General features: G+C 43.1%; 2 protein-coding genes across 2 annotated transcripts; both read right to left on the reverse strand.

Annotated features, from left to right (window-relative positions):
- Positions 1–1,305: 1,305 nt before the first annotated feature.
- On the reverse strand, positions 1,306–3,730 carry LOC115529699 (E3 ubiquitin-protein ligase TRIM39-like). The gene has a single exon (XM_030338655.1). The coding sequence runs from the start codon at positions 3,180–3,182 to the stop codon at positions 1,557–1,559; it is 1,626 nt and encodes a 541-aa protein (XP_030194515.1). The 5' UTR covers positions 3,183–3,730; the 3' UTR covers positions 1,306–1,556.
- Positions 3,731–12,292: 8,562 nt separating this feature from the next.
- Positions 12,293–20,758, reverse strand: LOC115529934 (uncharacterized). The gene is made up of 3 exons (XM_030339081.1): positions 20,647–20,758; positions 18,921–20,543; positions 12,293–14,329 (listed from the first exon to the last, which is right to left on the reverse strand). Exons 2-3 carry the CDS (start codon positions 20,540–20,542, stop codon positions 12,706–12,708), a joined length of 3,246 nt encoding a protein of 1,081 aa, XP_030194941.1. The 5' UTR covers position 20,543; positions 20,647–20,758; the 3' UTR covers positions 12,293–12,705.
- Between the last annotated feature and the right edge of the window lie 1,998 nt (positions 20,759–22,756).

A 22,756-nucleotide genomic window follows, 5' to 3' on the forward strand; every position in this document is an offset into this window, starting at 1 on the left:
GTAGACATGAACCCTGGCTTCCACATCATAGATCAGACCCTCATCATAATCAACAACCACCTCCACCTTCTGGAGCTCAGCTCTCAGAGGGAGAAGGACAAAAGGGTTATTATTAAATAGTATATGCTACACGTGAACTTTCTAAGATGGCGCAATTTGATTGGTTCGCTATCTCGGGATATTGGGCAATATCCCATGATTGAGATCTCAAACTCGGGATATTGTTTTCATGCGGGTGATGGTCGTCTCGTCACGCTAATAAAAACAAGTAAATCCCGGCAAAAAGTGTTATCTTGTTTATTTTTTAAGTGTTCACGTGTTGTATATCCTAAAACGATTATTCACCTCAGGCTAGCGTGGAATAGCCCCCTTGACCTACTGTCTCGGGGGCTATTTCCCACTATTCACTTCGCCTTCGGCGAATAATTGTTAAATATCAAATCATCCTTTTGAATAAAATAACCCAGTAACCCGTCTCAGGGGTTGATATTATCTGATCTTTTCTGTCAATGGTCTCTCTGGCCACTCCTAAACACCATATAATGGTCTTGACTTTAACCTGGACCTCAAAGTAAAATCTCCGTGAGGAAAAGTTCTCCCTCATGTGAACAAGTGGATACAGTGTAAATCCCTTAGGGTTGTTTCACACAATCCTGGATGAGCTAGACAGGAGAGCAGAGATGGGAGAGAGGAGGAAGAGAAGAGAGAGGAAGGAGAGAGGAGAACCTATGATGAGAGATGGAGAGGAGAGAAGAGCTGACAAGACGAAGTCAGGGTACTCACACAGATGGGGGGAATCTTTGCATGTTGTCACTGGGAGCTTTGTGTAAGGTGTACCACAGGATGGTTTGTTGTATGGAGATTTAAAGTCATTGACTGGCACTTCAGCTACAAAATTGTGCAATTATTCAGTTATTTTATTCCTTGAATAAATCCCATTGTTTGGCAAAGGCAACACAGTTGTTGTTTTTTTACCCCACTGATAATGTATCTACTGAATACACATTGTACTGAGATTGTACCAAATCCAATCAACTGAAAAAGAACCCATTTCACTGAATAAACATTGTACTGAGATTGTACCAATTCCACTAAAAATAAACCTATTTCACTGAATACGTATTGTACCAAGAATGTATCTATTCCACAGAAAATGACCCCATTCTACTTTTTGTGACTTTTATTTTAATCCGGAAAATGTGTACAAACATTGTATTGAGTTAACAAACATGATTTAAAGAATACATTTTTTTATTTATTTCATTGATAATGTGATCAGAATAATAATAATAAAAAAAACATCTTACACCTTCAACTAACCTAATTTCTAACGTTAAGATAAAAAGACATTTAAGACCAGTCCAGCCAGTTAAAATGATTTATATTTGTTACAGTACACAATGTAATTTGCTTAATACATTTTGTTGTATTTAAAAAACAGTGAATAGTACAATATGAATGCAGCTTTCTCAGATCTCCCATGGTAGAGATTCCCATGCAGGAAACAACATTAGTTATTTTGGTTGTTTGATTATTTTTATTATCAAACAAAAGTCCTAGTCTGTTTGATTGACAGGTGTGATGATCAGGGGGGCAGAGTTTTTACCTCCATCACATGAACACGTAGAGAGGAGTGGATAGAGAGGCCCACTAAAGGTGCAGCCGGTAGCAGAGTAGAGATGAACCCTGGCTTCCACATCATAGAAGGAGACCACACCCTCATCATAATCAACAAACACCCCCACCTTCTGGAGCTCAGCTCTCAGAGGGAGACGGATACGATGGATATCTCTAAAAGACAACCCACCCTTGTCGTAGGAGAGAATCCAGTAACCCGTCTCAGGGTTCCTTATGGACCAATGTTTTCTGTTGATGGACTCTCTGACCACTCCTAAATACCATACAGTCTTGTCTTTAACCTGGACCTCAAAGTAAAATCTCCCTGAGGAGAAGCACTGCCTCGAGAGAACATACATTTTCTGTGTAAATCTCTTAGGGTTGTCTGGGAGTTTCTTCGCTACACCTCCATCATGTACTTGTTTCCCATCCCCAGACAGGATGAGCTTGGGATGAGCTGTATCAGGATCCAGAGTCACATCTACTTCATACTGCCGGATCCTCTTCAGTTCAACATCTTTGCGCAAATTCTTCATCTCCATGTTCAGTGTCTCCTCCAGCTCATCCAGGGATCTCCCCAAGGTCCCTACGTATGACGGAGGACGGAACTTCACCGTCGTCCAGTCCCTGGTGGGTGGAGGATCCTTCAGGGATCTGAAGGCCTGGAGGAAGTGGAGTTGGTCTTCAGTGTGTGAGAGTGGCTTCACCTCTGACCTTCTTTTGGTCAGGTCTTCTATTTCCTTCTCCAGCTCTTTGATGAGGTCTTCAGCTTGTTTCTTTGTGGTTTTTAGTCTCTCTTTAACCATTTGGTTGAGATCATCCTGGCACTTTTCAATACAGTGCATCAGAGCAGTGAGGATCTGCACACCATCAGCTATCTCTCTGTCTGCGTCTGCCTTGTTGCGTTTTACTGTGTCCCTGATCTCCTTAATCTTTACTTCTCTCTCCTGGATCATCTGCGAAACGTCAGCCTCTATCTTCCCGATCTGGGCCAACTTCACTTGATATTCCTCCTTTAGAGGTACAACAGGATGGGACCTGTGGTCACCCTCTGTGCAGGACGGACACACACACTCCTGTTCAGTCTTGCAGAAGAGCTCCAGAAGTCGGTTGTGTTTCTTACACATCCTGTCTTCCAGACGGTCCATAGGCTCAACCAGCCGATGGTTCTTTAGGACTGTGACTCTCTGATGTGGCTCCAGGTGGGTTTGGCAGAAAGACATAAAACACACCAGGCAGGTCTTCACAGATTTCAGCCGGATCTCAGTACAGACGTCACAGGGAACTTCTGCTGGTTCAACACAAGGCTGCTCTTTTACTAGTAAAGTCATTCTAAACTGAGCAGCCATCTCTGATACCAGGGTATTGACATGTAGATCAGGTCTTGTGGCAAAAATCTTGTTGCAAACAGGACATTTGTACTTGACTTGTTCATCCCAGAACTTAGTAAGACAGGTTCTGCAGAAGTTGTGTCCACATGGTGTGGAAACTGGACTGTTGAACACATCCAGACAAATGGAACATGAAAAGTTCTCTTCAGACCAGGAAGTCTTAGCCGAGGCCATCCTAGACACAGACAACAAGGTTTATGTATTGATGATTTTACTTGATTCCTATATTTTTCCATAAAGGAAAGAAATTTTAAACTTCTCTTAAAGTTGTGCTGTTATACTCACCTTGTTGTGGTTTCTTTCTGTAAGACTATTTTTTCCAAAATGCGTTTTATTTATCTCCTGAAAGAATGAACTGATACACCGTCGGGTGATTTTGGTTACTACTAACCTTAAGTGCGTTTCTTCAACATGACGTCCTCTCCTCTCCTCCCCTAACACCTGGCTCCTCCCTTAATAAAGTTAATTTTGAGTTTACATTGGTAGTTATATAAGGCTCATCTCTAACCTCATAAAACAGCTGCCCTGCCCTCGGTGCAGGGCAGAAGAACCAGACCTACAGGTTCACCATTCAGAGACAACACCGTCAATGCCAGCGCAGAGAGAGCAAAACAAACCTAAAATGTGCAGTGGCACAACAATGTGGCCCTAACAATGTCACATTATCACTGGTGGTGCATTATGGGTCATACACACACACACACACACACACACACACACACACACACACACACACACACACACACACACACACACACACACACACACACACACACACACACACACAGCGCAGGGTAATACATTTGAACTTTCAGATTCTTCAGTTAAACTCATTTTACATTTCTGCTAAAATCCCTTCACTTGATCGAAGCCATTTAACGTTTCTTTATGTATCATTATGTACGTTATCTTCATCTATGTGGCTTTATTAAAAAATAGTTTCAACTTCACTTTGTACTACAGCACTCACCACATTTTCTGCAGGAAATGCATTTTCTAGTTGAAGATACAAGTGTGTAGCTTTGTTAAATGGTTTGAACGAAGGTAAACGGTAGAAAAATTATTGCGTTACGATGTCTTAAGAAGTAGGAGTGTCTTCAATGAAAACAGCTGAAAACGAAACCGGTATGACACGAAAACTGTGATTCTGAAGAAAGTTTAAATGATATCAAAATTCAGTTTAGATATTATTGAAGATACAAGTGTGTCGATTTGTTACATGGTTTGAACAAAGATAAACGGTTGAGAATTGATTTAGTTATGATTTAGTCAAGGGGAGGACGGCTCCTCCCGTTGATTCCCATGTTAAAAAAAAGATAGTATTTTAAAAGTAGAATATTTTAAAAAGTATAAAATATTAATAAAATATGAAAAAGAAGCGCGCGATTCCAATCCATTCTGAACATTTAAAAATTTGAATGGAGTCTCTAGGTGAAAAATTGAGGAAGGAGATAGGTCCCAAAGTTTGTAGAGAATAATAAAGAGTAAAGAAAGAATACAACTTTTGAAGAACAATAGTTGAGCGCTGCATGTAGCACTCACCTACTACTAATAATAGTAGGGCTTAATAATAGGGATAATTTCAGTCCATGGATTTCCCTCTGTTCCTCCGAGCCAACTGAATGGGTGCAGTCTGCTGTCCCTACTGGCCCTGTAGCCAAGCTGGAGACCACACTCACCTTATGGGGACGGAATCAGCGGGGTCAGCTGAATCATTTGAGGGGCCGCCTTGGACAGAATTCGACTTGGTCTTTCACACACTATTATAATCTCGCATATGCACCACTATTCTCATAAACACACGCTATTATATGAGGAGCCGCCTGGGACAAAATTCATACTTGGTCTTACACACACTATTATAATCTTGCATATAAACCACTATATTCATACACACACTATTAAGCTCCTTTTACATGTATGTATTAGAGAATATAGTAGTGTAAGTGAGAGAGCATATAGTTGGGTATGTGAGAGTATAGTAGTGTATGTGAGAGAGTATACTAGTGTATGTGAGACGGTATAGTAGTGTATGTGAGAGAGTATAGTTAGGTATGTGAGAGAGTATAGTAGTGTATGTGACAGAGAATACTAGTGTATGTGAGAGAGTATAGTAGTGTATGTGAGAGTATAGTTGTTTTTGCAAGAGAATATAGTGTTGTTTGTGAGAGAGAATAGTGTTGTGTGTGAGAGAGTATAGTAGTATGTGTGAGAGCGTTTGACTGAAACGGAAGTGAGTTTGATTCCTCAGTTCCCGATTGGCTGACAGAAGATGCGGTAGCTTCTGGCGCTCAAAATATTGCGCTTTAATTTCACTCTGGAATTTCCCAAATGTTGTTATGCTGCGTTCGCACCCAAAAAATATTTGGTCGCTCGTTCGCGTGGTTGCCTGAGTTGGAGAGAGGCTTCCTCTTGTGACCGCCAATTCATTCTAAACCCTAGCCAGTCTCCACATGTTGTGGAAATACCAGAGACGTCAGAAAAACGGACGCAGTCGTTTAGGATTCATTGTATCATAAAACATTATATTATATAAAATATTCTAATCTAGAACACTCTATATCTAAATAATATAAGATGATATAATAAATAGATATCTTTATAAAATAATATTGTAGCGTCACAGGGTTTGGGAGATGGGGGCGGGCCTTAGTGGTGGAGGTCCCGTGGGGACTGGGTTTAGCAGGATTTGTTGTGGTTACCGGCGTTGTCGTGGTTACCGGTCTTGTGTGTGTTCCAACGATTTATCAGCGATGGTATCTAATAAATCTCTGTCTAAGCAATACTTCATTCACTGCATCTTCCGTCGTCATTACAATTTAACCACGACATGGAGGAGAAAGGGATTGTTGCCGTTTGCGGACTCCCGTAGCACCTCCGGCGGGGAAAGGGAGTTCAGCTCTGGGGGCCGGCGGGACCTCCTGCACCTCCTCGCCGGAGGTGCTCCGGAAATCTGCCATCGGCAACAATCCCTTTCTCCTCCATGTCGAGGTTCAATCTGGACTTCAGATTGATGTGGAAGGACCAGAGACGCCTGAGAACCCGACGTAGTCGGTAAGATTCATAATATCATCCGGAGGCGCACACAGCTTTTGGCTGTTATATTATATATTATATTATACAGATATCTATAAATTATATCATCTTATTTTATTGATATATTGGGCTCCAGGACCCCCGCCGGAGTTCCCGGAGTGTTCTAGATTCGAATATTTTATAGAATGGATGATATTATGAATCCTAAACGACTCCGTCGGTTTTTCTGACATCTCTGGTGCTTCCATGGCCACTCTCAACACGTAGAGACTGGCCATGGTTCAGAATGAATTGGCGGTCACAAGAGGAAGCCTCTCTCAAACTCGGGTGACGACGCGAACAATTGACCAAATAATTTTTTGCTGTGACTGCGACTGCGAACACCACATAACAAAATAGCTGGAAATTCCAGAGAATGAAATGACAGCGCAGTATTTTGAGCGCCAGAAGCTAATGCCTATTCTCTTGCATAAACAACTCTGCTCTCTCACACACTACTATATTCTCTTGCATAAACAACTATACTCTCTCACACACACTACTATACTCTCTCACACACTACTATATTTTCTTGCATAAACAACTATACTCTCTCACAAACACAACTATACTCTAGAGAAAAAACGTAGAGAATAAGAATCACATTAAGACAATAGGGTTGCTGTAATAAAGTAACTTGCAGTCAAGTTGTAAAGGAAAACCAAACATTCTGTTGGAGTTGGTCCCATCCCTAACCCCTTATCAGAATGTAGAAAATGCATTCCGGCTGACGTCTGGTAGACAGTATTTTCCATTGAGGGGCGGGGCTTGATTTCAGATCAGGTTTTCACCGTCTCTGGGGTGGAGCCAGAACATTTGATTGACGTAACCAAATAACCAAGGACTGCCAGTAACTGTTAACGTGTGCAATAAAATGGGTTTAATTGAGGGCAATTTGATGGCACATTTACATGCCTTTTTAAAATGTTATGTATTTAAGTTGAGATTTGGATGAATCCACAGCACTACTATGTAACCCACAGCATCACCTTTCATCCAATCAAAAAACATAAAAAACGAGAAAACACTTTTTTAGTACGATGTCTGCATGATGTCATCATGTAAGGTATTTTGTTCCATGTTATACACACACAAACACAGGAAACACACACACACACACACTCACACACACACACACACACACACACACACACACACACACACACACACACACACACACACACACACACACACACACAAACTGGGCATTAAAACAAAGTCTCTCTCTCTCTCTCTCTCTCTCTCTCTCTCTCTCTCTCTCTCTCTCTCTCTCTCTCTCTCTCTCTCTCTCTCTCTCTCTCTCTCTCTCTCTCTCTCTCTCTCTCTCTCTCTCTCTCTCTCTCTCTCTCTCTCTCTCTCGCTTTCGGTTCATAAATGGTTTTAATAAACAGTGACTCAACAGTTCCAGGAATCCGTTTGGTGATTTGAATCTCTAGTCCCTGGTGGCATGACTGGTAGAGCATGGCAGTTGGTGCCACGCCCTCAGACAACCACAGAAGGGCCCGTAGTTCCAGGAAGGAAACTAATTCATAAATGAATGCATGATTTTCAATGGATAATTCAAGCAAACATCTTTTCTACACCATTAATAGATCGGTTTGCATTATTTATATTTGTTCACTCCCTCTGTAGGTGAAACACCTGCTGTTTCAGGCATCACCTCTGATTGGCTGATAGGGTGACCCGGTCCCTTGCTGATTAGGCTCTGATGTGACACACCTGTCCTCCTCTTATTGAAGCTGAACTGAAGGGGCGTCCACAGGGGAGCCGGCAGCCCTGCAGCCCCACAATGAACCAGGACCCCATTTCCCGATAACTATGGAACTACGCTCGTACGATCTTTCTCACGATGGATCTTGCGATCCATCTTAAATTTCTTTGGAGCGTTTCCCGAAACTCCTCTTAACATGAACGTGCCTTCACCGAACTCATGACGTTCGTAGGATTGTAATTGTCTACTGACACGGTGCTGAAATGGGTTCCGTAGGAGGGGGAGACGCAGGAATGTCGCAGGAAAATGGGGTTAAAAAGCGTTAAACTATCTCCCCATCAAGGCCAACAGCAGAGTAGCCTACGAAAAGAATAGACTGCAATAATATAAATGCTAAAGATATTAAAACAAAATTGATTAGGCCTAGGCCGATATATGTATCAGTCCTAATCCTGAATACAGTGTGCGTACATTTTTCACAGCATTTTCCCCCCGGAAATAATTCCATATTAACAAAAATCTAAAATAGCTTGTGTGACAACTACATTTATCTTAATGTGCTGATTTCTGAAACGTGCCTTGCGCAGCAAAGACAGCCGACTTTATCTGATTCCGCATAAGGTTTCATTGATTGGCCCGCACTCTCTAGTCTAGAATATTTGTAGACATTAAAAAGGCAACGTTCCATAATTCAAACGCAGTGGCTAGGCATTGACACACGGCTATTGCTGACCCGATTAGGAGAGCTTGGTCTAGATCCTGCCCATATTGTCGGGCAGGACGAAGTAGGCTATAGGTCTTTTTTACACTGCCAAGGCGGTTCCGTCGCGCAGCTTGGCACGCCCGGCGATTTCACCTTTGTATCTCAAGTTTCCTATATAAAACTGAGGGGGTACAGTGCTTGATGCAAACAATCGCAACAAAAAATGCCTGCAGAAATTCTCCGACACTCGCTGGTCTCAACATGATGTAGGCCTATGTCTACAGTAGCCTATGTCTTCTGTCATTGACAAATATGAGGACCTTTTAACCACGATGTTTGAATTAAAATCAGAGGAAGACAGCAAGTGCGGCTCGAAAGCGACCTCCCACACCAGAGAAATGGAATCATTTGATTTTATTATATGCCTTGTGACGTGGCGTTGAATCTGTACATTTTGGCTGCGAATTTTAAATTACTGCAATAAATTATGTTGTTGTTGACTTCTAACATGTCTCTTCTTTGCTGTTTAAATCTAACAGTAGTCTATGAGTAATACATCGGCGGTAACCACTGTTTTTGGTTGGGAAATTGCGCCACCTGGGCCTTCCGTGGTATTGGATGTGTTTAATAAAACGCATCCAATACAAGGAATGTAGGCCTACGCTGGTGACGCCACTGAGGCTATTAGTCTAACGATGCTCTTAGCATCCTACAAGTACCCCTGGAGTCCTTGTTAGCTACGAGTCGTTTTCACAACGTTCGTTACCAACGATGCTTTCGGGAAACGGTGTGAAAGCTGTACGATGCTCGTACGATGCACTTCACGATCCACTTAGGCAAACTATGCTTTCGGGAAACGGGGCCCAGGACTGTTGAGGGGCTCAGGGGACCCGGTTGGTTGGTTTGTCCAGCTGAATACACATCACCACTATGTAACCCACTGCATCACCTTTCATCAAATCAAATCACAAACGCTCTTGATACAAACTCCTGCTAAGGTCATTTGTTTTTTTAATTTGGCTAACATGATCTTCTATAGTCTCACACAAGCTACTATATTTTCTTGCATGAACAACTATGCTCTCTCACATACACAACTAAACTCTCGCACATACACTACTCAAATCTCTCACATACCCAACGACTGTATATGCTCTCTCACACACTACTATACTCTCTCAAATACATTACTATACTCTCACATTGACTACTACACTCTCTCACACACACTGCTATATTCTCTTGCATAAACCACTACACTCTCTCACACACACAACTATACTCTCTCAAACACACTAGTGATCTGTCTCCCATACCCAACTATATATAACCCACACACTTATATAATCTCTCACATACACTACTATACTCTCTCACATATACGACTATACACTCTCATACGTAAAAGGAGTATAATAGTGTGTGTGTATGAGAATAGAGCTGTATATGCAAGGTTATAATAGTGTGTGTAAGACCAAGTATGAATTCTGTCCAAGGAGGCCCCTCATTGAATCAAGCTACAGTTATTACAGAACTAGACAATTAAAGACCTTTCTACCTGTGTTGTCTGGACAGCCAAATGAAACTCATGACAACAATAACTTGACCTTCTCTTCTTTACTCTTTCACTGCAGCTATTAGTTTGGTTCAAAATGACAGTGTCTAAAGAAACATATCCATAACCCATCCACCCATGACCTAATCAAGCAGAATATTTTTTATTCCTTTCTTAACCAAAAACGTAGAGAATAAGAATCACATTTAGACAATAGGGTTGCTGTAATAAAGTTACTTGAGGTCAAGTTGTAAAAGAAAACCAAACATGCTGTTGGAGTTGGTCCCAACCCTAACCCACTATCAAAATGTAAAAAATGCATTCTGGCTGACGTCTGGTAGACAGTATTTTCCATTGAGGGGCGGGGCTTGATTGCAGATCAGGTTTTCACCTTCTCTGGGGTGAAGCCAGCACATTTGCCGTAATCTGATAACCAAGGACTGCCAGTAACTGTTGAAGCGTGCAATAGTATTTGTTTAATTGAGGGAAATTTCAGGGCACATTTACATACCTTTTTTAAATGTTATGCATTTACCTGTGGTCCCTGGTGGCACAACTGGTAGAGCATGGCAGTTGGTGCCACGCCGTCAGAGAACTACAGAACGGCCCTTATTTCCAGGAAGGAAGTTCCAGAATTAATGCATGATTTTCAATCGATAATTCAAGCAAACGTCTCTACACCATCTTGTTTTTAATGCCATTGAGATTTTGTGTAGCACAAAAAAGCTGTCAACAATTCTTTGCTTTTTTTTTTTCTTATCTCATCACATTTGGTGCAAGTAGTTCTTCCTGCAAAGTGTTCCACATTCTTACCTCTTTTTAAATGGAGTATGTACACCGGGGGTGATTCCCTAAACCACGCGCTCGGTGGCTTGTCCAAAGCGTGTGACGTCACCACTCAGCCAGAGTTCAGCACCTTGGAGAGCGACAGCGGAAGACGTCTCCCACTCTGTCTCCTGCGGCTATCCTCGACACACCCGCCACCAAGCCTACGCCATATTCACGCTGCATTCATTCAACACCTTCATGTTATTCATCTGTGCAATTATATGCTGATCAAAATAAAGATAGAAAGACACACACACACACACACACACACACACACACACACACACACACACACACACACACACACACACACACACACACACACACACACACACACACACACACACAAACACACACACACACACACACACACAAAAACCCTCTCATGAACTACTAAAGCGCCATGTGGAGCCGTGTGGTTTGCTTCGGTAGTGCCGGGGAACCCTGAGGTGAGAGACAGAGAGATGATCTGACCCACGAGCACCACGCAACAACCCCCCTTTACCGTAAAGTCTTCACAACCGTAGACATACACCGCCTTCTACCGGCGAACGACGACGTAACTGCACGTTTCTAAACGGCCCCTGCTCTAAGTAGCGCACGTGAGGTAATTAAGGAGATCATTAATTGATTAATTAGTGGCAGGTGGCTGTAGTTTATACCTGAATCATGCGACGGAATTAAAAAAGGAAGTGAATCATGTCTAACAATATTAAAAAAATAGTCTTATTAGATGTTCTATAAAATAGTAGGGTTTACGATATACTATGTAAATATCTTATAGGCAACAGTAGACAACAAAGACACTTAAAAATGGTCTATTCTGAGCCACCTAAATTTTCCTTTAAAAAGTTCAAATATTAGTCTTAAATAATTGAATTAGTACCTATGTTATATCTACTCGTAATGTGTAGATGCAGCAATAATTAACACAATACTGGATGAGCTAGAAAGGCGAGCAGAGATAGGAGAGAGGAGGAAAAGAAAAAAGAGGAAGGAGAGAGGAGGTGGAAGAGAGGAAGGATAGAGGAGGAACTGAGATGAGAGGATGGAGAGGAGAGGAGAGCTGACAAGACAAAGTCATACTCACACAATTGGGGGTAATCTTTACATGTAGCAACTGGGAGCTTTGGGTAAGGTTTAACACATGTTGGGTTGCTGCATGGTGGGGATTAAAAGTCATTGACTGGCTCTCCAGCTACAAACATGTGCTGTTATTCTGTTCTTTGAATCATTCCTTGAATCCCATCATGTATAAAAGGGTTTTTGGTGAGGTTGTTTTAGTTTTACCCCTCTGATAATGTCCCTAATCTAGTGAATACATATTGCACTGAGACTGTACCAATTACACAGAAAATGTACCTTTTCCACTGAATACATGTTGTAGAATGTACATATTCATCAACGATGTCCACATTCTACTTTTTATTAAAATTAGAAACAGTACAAAGAATGTGTTGTGTTGTCAAAACATGATTCAAAATAATAAACAATATAAGTATTTGTTTAAAAATATCTATAAAATATAATTTTAGCAATGTTAATAATTCACATTTTAAACATTTTCTACAATCCCAATTGTATATCTTCAAATGAACAAAAAACCTTCAGGAAAAAAGACATTGAACATTATAGTGTCATTTTACCAGCTAAAATGGGTTGTATTATTTATAGTACAAAGTATTAATGGCTTATTGTATTTATCCTTGATGAATGACATTAAATAGTGCAATACAAATGCAGTTCTCTCAGATCTCACATGGTATTCTTATTCAGAAAACAACATTTGTGGGTTGTTTGGTTATTTGATCATCAAACAAATGTCCTAGTCTGTTTGATTGACAGGTGAGATGATCAATGGGGCAGAGTTTTGAACAGCCCAAGGGAACCCCGTAGAGAGGAATGGATAGAGAGGCTCTCTAAAGGTGCAGCTGGTAGCAGAGTAGAGATGAACCCTGGCTTCCACATCATAGAAGGAGACCAGACCCTCATCATAATCCACAAACACCCCCACCTTCTGGAGCTCAGCTCTCAGAGGGAGACGGACATCAGGGTTACCTTTAAATACCAACCCATACTTGTCGTAGTAGAGAGTGCAGTAGCCCGTCTCAGGGGTCCGAGGGGTAAAACCTTTTCTGTTGATGGACTCTCTGGCCACTCCAATATACCATACAGTCTTGTCTTCAACCTGGACCTCAAAGTAAAATCTCCCTGAGGAGAAGCTCTGCCTCGTAAGCACACATATATAATATGTAAATCTCTTAGGGTTGTCTGGGAGTTCCTTCGCTACACCTCCATCATGTACTTGTTTCCCATCCCCAGACAGGATGAGCCTGGGATGAGCTGTATCAGGATCCAGAGTCACATCTACTTCATACTGCTGGACCCTCTTCAGTTCAACATCACGCATCTTCTTCATCTCCATGTTCAGTGTCTCCTCCAGCTGATCCAGGGAGCTCCTCAAGGTCCCTACGTATGACGGAGGATGGACCTCCACCGTCGTCCGGTCCCTGGTAGGTGGAGGATCCTTCAGGGATCTGAAGGCCTGGAGGAAGTGGAGGTGGTCTTTAGTGTATGAGAGCTGCTTCACCTCTGAACTTCTATTGGTCAGATCTTCTATTTCCTGCTCCAGCTCTTTGATGAGGTCTTCAGCTTGTTTCTCTGTGGATTTCAGTCTCTCTTTAACCATTTGGTTGAGATCATCCTGGCACTTTTCAATGCAGCGCATCAGAGCAGTGAGGACCTGCACACCATCGGCTATCTCTCTGTCTGCATCTGCTTTGCTGCGTTTAACTGTGTCTTTAATCTCCAGGATATTATTTTGTCTCTCCTGGATCATCTGCTGAACTTCAGCCTCCATCTTCCCCAGCTGGGCCATCTTCACTTCATATTCCTCCTTTAGAGGTACAACAGGATGGGACCTGTGGTCACCCTCTGTGCAGGACTGACACACACACACCTGTTCAGTCTTGCAGAAGAGCTCCAGAAGTCGGTCGTGTTTCTTACACACCCTGTCTTCCAGACGGCCCATTGGCTCGACCAGCCTATGTTTCTTCATGACTGTGACTCTCTGATGTGGCTCCAGGTGGGTTTGGCAGTAGGAGACCAAACACACCAGGCAGGACTTCACGGCCTTCAGCTGGGTCCCAGTACAGACGTCACAGGGAACTTCTGATGATTCAACACAAGGCTGCTCCTTTACTTCTACATTTGTTCTAAACTGAGCGGCCAGCTCTGATAAGAGGGTATTGACACGTAGATCAGGTCTTGTGTGGAAATGCTCGTTGCAAACAGGACATTTGTACCGGACTTGTTCATCCCAGAACTTCGTAATACAGGTTCTGCAGAAGTTGTGTCCACATGGTGTGGAAACTGGACTGCTGAACACATCCAGACAGATGGAACATGAAAAGTTCTCTTCAGACCAGGAAGTCTTAGCAGAGGCCATCCTAGACACAGACAACAAGGTTTATGCATCGAGCAATACCATAATTTTTCTAATTCCATGTCCATAACGGAAAGAGAAGTGTTATGTTCTTCCAAAGTTTTGCTTTTTTACTCACCTCGTTGTGGTTTCTGTCTGTCAGACTATTTGCTCCAAAATGCGTGTTATTTTTCTCCCGAACGAGAGGATTGCTTCCACGTCGGATGTCTTTCGGTTCTATAAACCTTAGGTTTCGTTTCCTCAACATGACGTCCTCTCCTCTCCTACTCTATCATCTGGCTCTGCCACTAACCCCAGGCTCCGCCCCCACGGTCGTGCAGTTCCCTGATGTTTCACCTTTCACAGTCTGACTTTAGGCACATCCATTCTCTGTGTATGTAACGTCACATGCGTTGATGTTCCTCGTCTCTTTTTCTGGAGTTACAAGAGAGCCGGAGTAAACAACTCCGAGAGACATTGTGGGGATTTAGTGGTGATTTGCTACTCATCGACCCGGGTTTCCGAGGCTTCCCCGAATACTTTATCCACCACCGATTCGATTTTAAACAAAGAGAGAAAAGTAAAGAGCATAGAGCTGTTTATTGGCGTTACGCTGCTGTTGGAACTTACCCCGGTGGGCACGCGCACAGTGTACACACAAGCAGCAGAGCTATGAGAGCAGCAGACAGCATTCAGTCTGAAAAGAGAGGTCTGTAACGTCAGTAGCACTCCGGGATGAAGGTTTGCGAACGCAGCGCACCAGGGACGTGCGGTCAGGGGAGGCAGGGGAGGCAGAGTCTCACGCGTTATTGTGAAAGGAAAAAACAAATAATAATTGTATTGCCTATTTATCTGTAGGCCTGGCATACTATAGATGTAATTCATTCACCAAAATCGCTGAGCGGCGCGAAGAGCGGCAGAGGTACTGGCTGCCTCACCTCAGATTTTGCAATCTCTCACAATCTGGGTTGAGCGCATGCGTCTTTTTTATGGAGGTAGATTTGTGTCTTTATTATGCAATCAAATATAATAGGTTTGAGAGCAAAACTTTCCACACTGCAATCAAAAAATAGGTTTGAGAGCAAAACTTTCCACACTGCAATCAAAAGATAGATTTGAGAGCAAAACTATCGACACTGCAATCAAAAAATGTTTTATTGCAAGATAAATTAATGTGATAAAAAAAATACTAATGGGAATCCAAAAGTTTTGTTTGCAAACCCAAAAGTTTTGTTTGCAAATCCAAAAGTTTTGTTTGCGAATCCAAAAGTTTTGTTTGCGAATCAAAAAGCTTTGTTTGCGAATCCTAAAGTTTTGCTTGCGAATCCAAAAGCTTTGCTTGCTGTTGAGCTGAATCTCGTGGGCGGGACCTACGCCGAAAGATGTAAGACACGTCTCTATTGGCCAGTCTCAAAAGGAGTGACAGCTTGGCAACTTCCGAAAAGCCGCTGCCCCCCGACCGCCTCCAGAAGCAGATTGTCGGCCTGACGGACAGGGTGTTCGTTTGTGCCTCTCAATCCGCGGCGACGGTCAACAACATCGCCCTGCTCTCCTCTGCCATGGTCTCCTTGTCGGCTGACAGGGAGGCCTACGGAATTTTCAGGGCGCGCAAGCGCGCGCACGGGACAAGCCCCTAAGGCGAAGCCTAGACGGCGTAGCCTACATGAAATAGAACTCCCTCTCTCGTTACTAACTGTGGATGTTGCCAAGCTGTCACTCCGATCGAGACTGGCCAATAGAGACGTGTCTTACATCTTCCGGCGTAGGTCCCGCCCACGAGATTCAGCTCAACAGCAAGCAAAGCTTTTGGATTCGCAAGCAAAACTTTAGGATTCGCAAACAAAGCTTTTGGATTCGCAAACAAAACTTTGGATTCGCAAACAAAACTTTTGGATTTGCAAACAAAACTTTTGGGTTTGCAAACAAAACTTTTGGATTCCCATTAAAAACATTTTTATCACATTCATTTATCTTGCAATAAAACATTTTTTGATTGCAGTGTCGATAGCTTTGCTCTCAAATCTATTTTTTGATTGCAGTGTGGAAAGTTTTGCTCTCAAACCTATTTTTTGATTGCAGTGTGGAAAGTTTTGCTCTCAAACCTATTATTTCTGATTGCATAATAAAGACACAAATCTACCTCCATAATCTACCTCCATACATCTGCTGCCTCAGGGGAGCCTCGGGGCAGAGAGAGAGGTCCAGGGGAGCCTCAGGGCAGAGAGAGAGGTCCAGGGGAGCCTACCGCCCCTTGTTGCTGTCGTCATCGCTCAGCTGAAGTTCAGCACCTTGGAGAGCGACAGCGGAAGACGTCTCCCACTCTGTCTGCTGCGGCTATCCTCGACACACCCGCCACCAGCCCAACGCCATATTCACGCTGCATTCATTCAACACCTTCATGTTATCCATCTGTGCAATTATATGCTGATCAAAATAAATATAGAAAGAAAGAGAGAGACACTCACAAACACACACACACACACACACACACACACACACACACACACACACACACACACACACACACACACACACACACACACACACACACACACACAAACCCTCTCCTTGTCCCTCCTCCCTCGGTGCGGTGGTGGGAACTACTAAAGCGCCATGTAGAGCCGTGTGGTTTGCTTCAGTAGTGCCGGGGAACCCTGAGGTGAGAGACAGAGAGATGACCATCTGACCCACGAGCACCACGCGACAACCCCCATTTACCGTAAAGTCTACACAAACGCAGATATTCCCCGCCTTCTGCCGGCGAACGACGACGGGACTGCACGTTTCTAAACGGCCCCTGTTCAAGTAGCCCACGTGAGGTAATTAAGGAGGTCATTAGTGAATTAGTTGCAGGTGGCTGTAGTTTATACATTAATCATGAGATGGAATTAAAAAAAACGTGAATCATGTCTTACAATAATAATTTAATAGTCTTATTAGAGATGTTCTATATAATAGTAGGGTTTACGATTTACTATGTTAATGTTATAGGCTACAGTGTCAGTGTGTGTCAGGAGGCGACGGGGCGAATGTCCATCGTTTGAAGGACTAGTGCTCCCCTGACGGTAGAAGTAAGCATTACACATCAGCCCAGCGATAACAATATCCAATATCGCTGATCTAAAATATGACAAAACAGAGTTTAGAACTTCTCTGGATATATTTAATCAATGATGATGGGGAAAAAATCCGCAATTTTAAAAAGCGGTGGGTTAATGTTCCCAGGCTAAAGACACCAATGGGGGGTTGTTTAGTGTATACCTAAAATAAAACTGAATTTGACGCGATGAGTTTAGAAGTCTATATTTGCTGGACTTTTATGTTGCTCCATCTATGTATTATACGTATGGTTTGTGTGGAATACTGTGATAACAATACAGCTTATTTGTTTTAATCAAGTATGTTGCATTTAAACAATGCAGTGTGGTACGACTAGGGGACACAAAGAACGTCCCGCCCCTCTGTGGTGATACCCGCTCCCGCCACTGGGTGTCGCTCAAAATACTGATTATTGGACTGCTGCTTGGTTGTGCCAGGGCACAGGGAGTAGACTATAACAAAGACACTTAAAAATTGTATATTCTGAGCTACCTAAATTAAACTTTAAAAAGTTCAAACATTGACTTAAATAATTGAATTAGTACCTATGTTATATCTACTCGTAATGTGTAGATGCAGCAATAATTAACACAATACTGGATGAGCTAGAAAGGCGAGCAGAGAGAGGAGAGAGGAGGAAGAGAAGAAAGAGGAAGGAGAGAGGAGGTGGAAGAGAGGAAGGATAGAGGAGGAACTGAGCTGAGAGGATGGAGAGGAGAGGAGAGGAGAGGAGAGGAGAGGAGAGGAGAGGAGAGACAAAGTCCTACTCACACAATTGGGGGTAATCTTTACATGTAGCAACTGGGAGCTTTGTGTAAGGTGTAACACATGTTGGGTTGCTGCATGGTGGGGATTAAAAGTCATTGACTGGCTCTCCATCCACAAACATGCGCAATTATTCTGTTCTTTGAATCATTCCTTGAATCCCATCATGTATAAAAGGGTTTTTGGGGCAGTTGTTTTAGTGTCACCCCTCTGATAATGAACCTAATCTAGTGAATACATATTGCACTGAGACTGTACCAATTACACAGAAAATGTACCTATTCCACTGAATACATGTTGTAGAATGTACATATTCATCAACGAATGTCCACATTCCACTTTTTATTAAAATTTTAAACAGAACAAATAATGTATTGTGTTGTCAAACATGATTCAAAATAATAAACGATACAAGTATTTGGTTAAAAAATATCTATAATCTATAATGTTAGCAAAGTTAATAATTCACATTTTAAACATTTTCTACAATCCCAATTGTATATCTTTAAATGAACAAAAAAACCTTCAGGAAAAAAAGACGTTGACATTATAGTGTCGTTTTACCAGCTGAAATGGGTTACATTATTTATAGTACAAAGTATCAATGGCTTATTGTATTTATCCTTGATGAATGACATTAAATAGTGCGATACGAATGCAGTTCTCTCAGATCTCACATGGTATTCTTAATCAGAAAACAACATTTGTTGTTTGGGTTGTTTGGTTATTTGATCATCAAACAAAAGTCCTAGTCTGTTTGATTGACAGGTGAGATGATCAATGGGGCAGAGTTTTTACCGTCCTCAGTTAACCACGGACTGAGGAGTGGATAGAGAGGCCCTCTAAAGGTGCAGCCGGTAGCAGAGTAGAGATGAACCCTGGCTTCAACATCATAGAAGGAGACCAGACCCTCATCATAATCAACAAACACCCCCACCTTCTGGAGCTCAGCTCTCAGAGGAAGACAGACATCAGGGTTACCTTTAAATACCAACCAGCAATTTTCATTTTGAAGAGTCCAGTAACCCGTCTTAGGGGTCCACTTGATCCCATCTTTTCTGTTGATAGACGCACTGGCCACTCCTAAATACCATACAGTCTTGTCTTTAACTTGGACCTCAAAGTAAAATCTCCCTGAGGAGAAGCTCTGCCTCGTAAGCACACATATATAATATGTACATCTCTGAGGGTTGTTTGTGAGTTTCGTCGCTACACCTCCATCATGGACTTGTTTCCCATCCTCAGACAGGATGAGCCTGGGATGAGCTGTATCAGGATCCAGAGTCACATCTACTTCATACTGCTGGACCCTCTTCAGTTCAACATCATCACGTAGCTTCTTCATCTCCATGTTCAGTGTCTCCTCCAGCTGATCCAGGGATCTCCTCAAGGTCCCTACGTATGACGGAGGACGGACCTCCACCGTCGTCCGGTCCCTGGTGGGTGGAGGATCCTTCAGGGATCTGAAGGCCTGGAGGAAGTGGAGGTGGTCTTTAGTGTGTGAGAGCTGCTTCACCTCTGAGCCTCTATTTGTCAGATCTTCTATTTCCTGCTCCAGTTCTTTGATGAGGTCTTCAGCTTGTTTCTCTGTGGATTTCAGTCTCTCTTTAACCATTTGGTTGAGATCATCCTGGCACTCTTCAATGGAGCGCATCAGAGCAGTGAGCACCTGCACACCATCGGCTATCTCTCTGTCTGCATCTGCTTTGCTGCGTTTAACTGTGTCTTTAATCTCCTGAATATTATTTTGTCTCTCGTGGATCATCTGCTGAACTTCAGCCTCCATCTTCCCCAGCTGGGCCATCTTCACTTCATATTCCTCCTTTAGAGGTACAACAGGATGGGACCTGTGATCACCCTCTGTGCAGGACTGACACACACACAAAAATTCAGTTTTGCAGAAGAGCTCCAGAAGTCTGTCGTGTTTCTTACACAACCTGTCTTCCAGACGGTCCATTGGCTCGACCAGCCGATGTTTCTTCAGGACTGCGATTCTCTGATGTGGTTCCAGGTGGGTTTGGCAGAAAGAGACAAAACACACTAGGCAGGACTTCACAGCCTTCAGCTGGGTCCCAGTACAGACATCACAGGGAACTTCTGATGATTCAACACAAGGCTGCTCTTTTACTCGTACGGTCGTTCTAAACTGAGAGGCCAGCTCTGATAAGAGGATATTGACACGTAGATCAGGTCTAGTGTGGAAATGCTCGTTGCATACAGGACATTTGTACTGGACTTGTTTATCCCAGAACTTCGTAATACAGGTTCTGCAGAAGTTGTGTCCACATGGTGTGGAAACTGGACTGCTGAACACATCCAGACAGATGGAACATGAAAAGTTCTCCTCAGACCAGGAAGCGTTAGCAGAGGCCATCCTAGACACAGACAACAAGGTTTAGGCATCGAGCAATGCCATTCTTTTTTTAATTCCATAAAGGGAAAAGTGTTTTTAACTCAAAGTTGTGCTGCTTTACTCACCTTGTGGTTGTTTCTGAGTAACAGACTAATTATTGCGTGTTATATTTCTCCCGAAAGAGAGAACTGCTTCCACGTCGGTTGGCTTTGGACTTTGGTTTCTATGCACTTTAGGTTTCGTTTCCTCAACCTGACGTCCTCTCCCCTCCTCCCCTAACACCTGGCTCCTCCCTTAACACCTGGCTCCGCCCCCACGGCTCATTAGTGCACTGCATTAATGCGCACTGTGTGGCCTCTTCAAATGCGTTGATGTGTGTTCACTTCTTTCTGGAGTTGAAAGTGAGCCGGTGCAGAACGAGAGATATGCTGGGATTGTGTCGTGATTTGTGACTGTAACTGTGATCATTGGTGTAGATCTATCCGGAGTTCCGGGGCCGCCCCGAATACTTTCAAACCGATTTTCAACAGAAACAGACGAGAAAAGAGCTGTTTCTTGGCGCTACGCTGCTTTAGGAACTCTCCCCGATGTGTACCCGCACGCTGAGTGCACACGCGAGCATCAGAACTGAGAGCAGCAGACAGCGATACAGTCTGGTCAGTGTGGGATTTCCTTTTGCTTTTGGAAAGTTTGCCCGGTTTGAAGAACTAGTGCACCCCCTGCTGGTAAAAGTGGGACACACACACACACACACACACACACACACACACACACACACACACACACACACACACACACACAAAGTTGGAGCAAACCACTTGGGGTGGGGGTGGGGGTGGGTGTTTGTGTGTGTGTGTGTGTGTGTGTGTGTGTGTGTGTGTGTGGTGAGTTCGGGGTGTAGTTGACCACGGCCCAGCAGGTGTTGTTGGGCTTCTTGTAGGGAGTGTGATACAGAAGGACAGATAGAGAGATAGACCGGTGTGAAATAGAGAGACAAGTAAAGATAAAAGAGAGAGTATGGGCCCACTCAATAGACAGATGTACAGAGACCAAATATCTGTCCAATGTGACCAATAGAAAGCTGAGGAGATCCCTGCCATCGTCCAGGCTCAGTGGACACAGCCTGGCCATGGAGCAAGGCCGTCACAGGCAAACCTAGCTACCCAGAGGAGCCAGGCTGGGTCCATTCTGTCCCCAGGAGAGGGAGACAGAAGCCCACTTCCTACTGCAATGTAGGAGAGACAAGGAACGAAGAGGTCAGTGCTTTATTAAATCATAAATATACTTCATACTGCTGGACCCTCTTCACATCAGCATCAGCAGTTGTATCATAGCAGCTCTCAACACACACACACACAGACACACACACACACACACACACACACATACACACACACTAAGAGACCACCAATGCCTCTATGTCAGGTGATCTTGCTGAGTTTAAGAAGGTTTTGAGAACATGCAGTGGATATGGTTGTGTAAGTCAAGTAAAAGTACGCCAAAATGTAGCACTTATGTAAAAAAGACAAATCAATGCTCCTGTTAGGGTAATACTTTCGACAAATGCATCCCTTAATTTCACGGAGTGGTTGGGAGTTGAAGACGAGACCCAATCAAGATAACCCCAAAGGGAAGCACTTATGGAATCAAAATACCACCAATGCCGCTGCTTCTAATATTAAGGGAATTTACTCAGTAGGGGGAATTAGCTCATATGGTAGAGCGCTAGCTAAGCATGTGAGAGTTACTGCATTCTCCAATGTCTTGCGATTCGGCCGGAATTTGGCAGTAATGGTGGAAAAAGTAACAGACCGGGGAACATAGAATCCTTTTTTTGAAAAAGGGTCCTATGTTCCCCGGTCTCATACAAAGAGGGGAACATAGGACCCTGGGAACATAGGACCCGGGGAACACACGCTCCCTTAGACAGTGTCAATTACTCAATTGGAATAGATAACGGTGAAAATTATAAATAAAGTAGGCTACTCCCTGAACAGGGACTTGAACCCTGGACCCTTCGATTAATAGGCTGATGCCCTACCGGCTAAGTAACTTGCTAAACGTGCAATTTACAGGATTCCAAGTCTTCCGTTTTAAGATTCAATCTTTCAAGAGAACATTTGGTTAATTTGGTTCTTTGCACAAAACCACTGTAGCTGAGCGACATGAGCGACATCATTCAACATTTAAGGCAGTGCCAATTAGTTAATTGGAATAGATTTAATAAGACACAAA

The sequence above is a fragment of the Gadus morhua genome, chromosome 17 (assembly GCF_902167405.1).
Source record: "Gadus morhua chromosome 17, gadMor3.0, whole genome shotgun sequence".
NCBI lineage: Eukaryota > Metazoa > Chordata > Actinopteri > Gadiformes > Gadidae > Gadus > Gadus morhua.

What these genes read in the sequence shown, in the direction of transcription:
- LOC115529699 (XM_030338655.1), bottom strand. Translation starts at nt 3,182, where the DNA reads ATGGCCTCGGCTAAGACTTCCTGGTCTGAAGAGAACTTTTCATGTTCC.
- LOC115529934 (XM_030339081.1), bottom strand. Translation starts at nt 20,542, where the DNA reads ATGGCCTCTGCTAACGCTTCCTGGTCTGAGGAGAACTTTTCATGTTCC. An exon ending in TCACCTGTCAATCAAACAGA is followed by an intron (nt 14,330 to 18,920) that starts CTAGGACTTTTG and finishes GTCTGTGTCTAG; the next exon opens with GATGGCCTCTGCTAAGACTT.